We start from the raw sequence: 560 nt of genomic DNA on the forward strand, positions 1-560 counted from the left end.
GACAATTGTAATCACCATCACTGCCATCATCATTACCATTAATATTGGTGCCATTAAATTTTTAAGTATCCCTTGAAAAACCTACAGATTAAAAATACTGTAGTAGATTGAGAATGTGAGGTATTTTCAAATATTTATCAGCATTTAATAATAACTGATATGATCTAAAAGTCTTTCTTTTCAATTTCTTTGTTGTTTGTTTAGGAAATGCTTTTTCTAGATATTCATGGTTATTTTATATGAATTGTCAAATTTTATATTGATATAGTTTGTTTTTTCACATTACTCTTTGTTTTTTGGTTCCAGGATTTGCAATGATGTTTTATTCTTGATGGAGCTTTTATCTGCTGAGGAAGTTAAACATATATTAGTGAGAAGAAAAAGTCAATTAACATGGCACCCACAGCTTGACATTACTTCAAAATACATGGTAACACATCTAAAACCTGATATCCTCTACAAGGTGAGTATTGTTATTGCAATGTTATTTAATATTTTCCAGATTTTATAAGGGCCAAATGGTATTCATATGCATATCTAAAGATGCATATAAAGATGGA

At 28.6% G+C, this 560-nt stretch overlaps 1 protein-coding gene across 1 annotated transcript in view; it reads left to right on the plus strand.

Annotated features, from left to right (window-relative positions):
• LOC119589102 overlaps positions 1-560 on the plus strand; it is a 7,728-nt gene that overhangs the window by 1,327 nt on the left and 5,841 nt on the right. Inside the window, exon 2 of the mRNA XM_037937679.1 lies at positions 307-463. Coding sequence (XP_037793607.1) covers positions 307-463 — 157 coding nt within the window. The remainder of the gene's footprint in view (positions 1-306; positions 464-560) is intronic.

This window comes from Penaeus monodon, chromosome 25, assembly GCF_015228065.2.
Source record: "Penaeus monodon isolate SGIC_2016 chromosome 25, NSTDA_Pmon_1, whole genome shotgun sequence".
Classification (NCBI taxonomy): Eukaryota; Metazoa; Arthropoda; class Malacostraca; order Decapoda; family Penaeidae; genus Penaeus; species Penaeus monodon.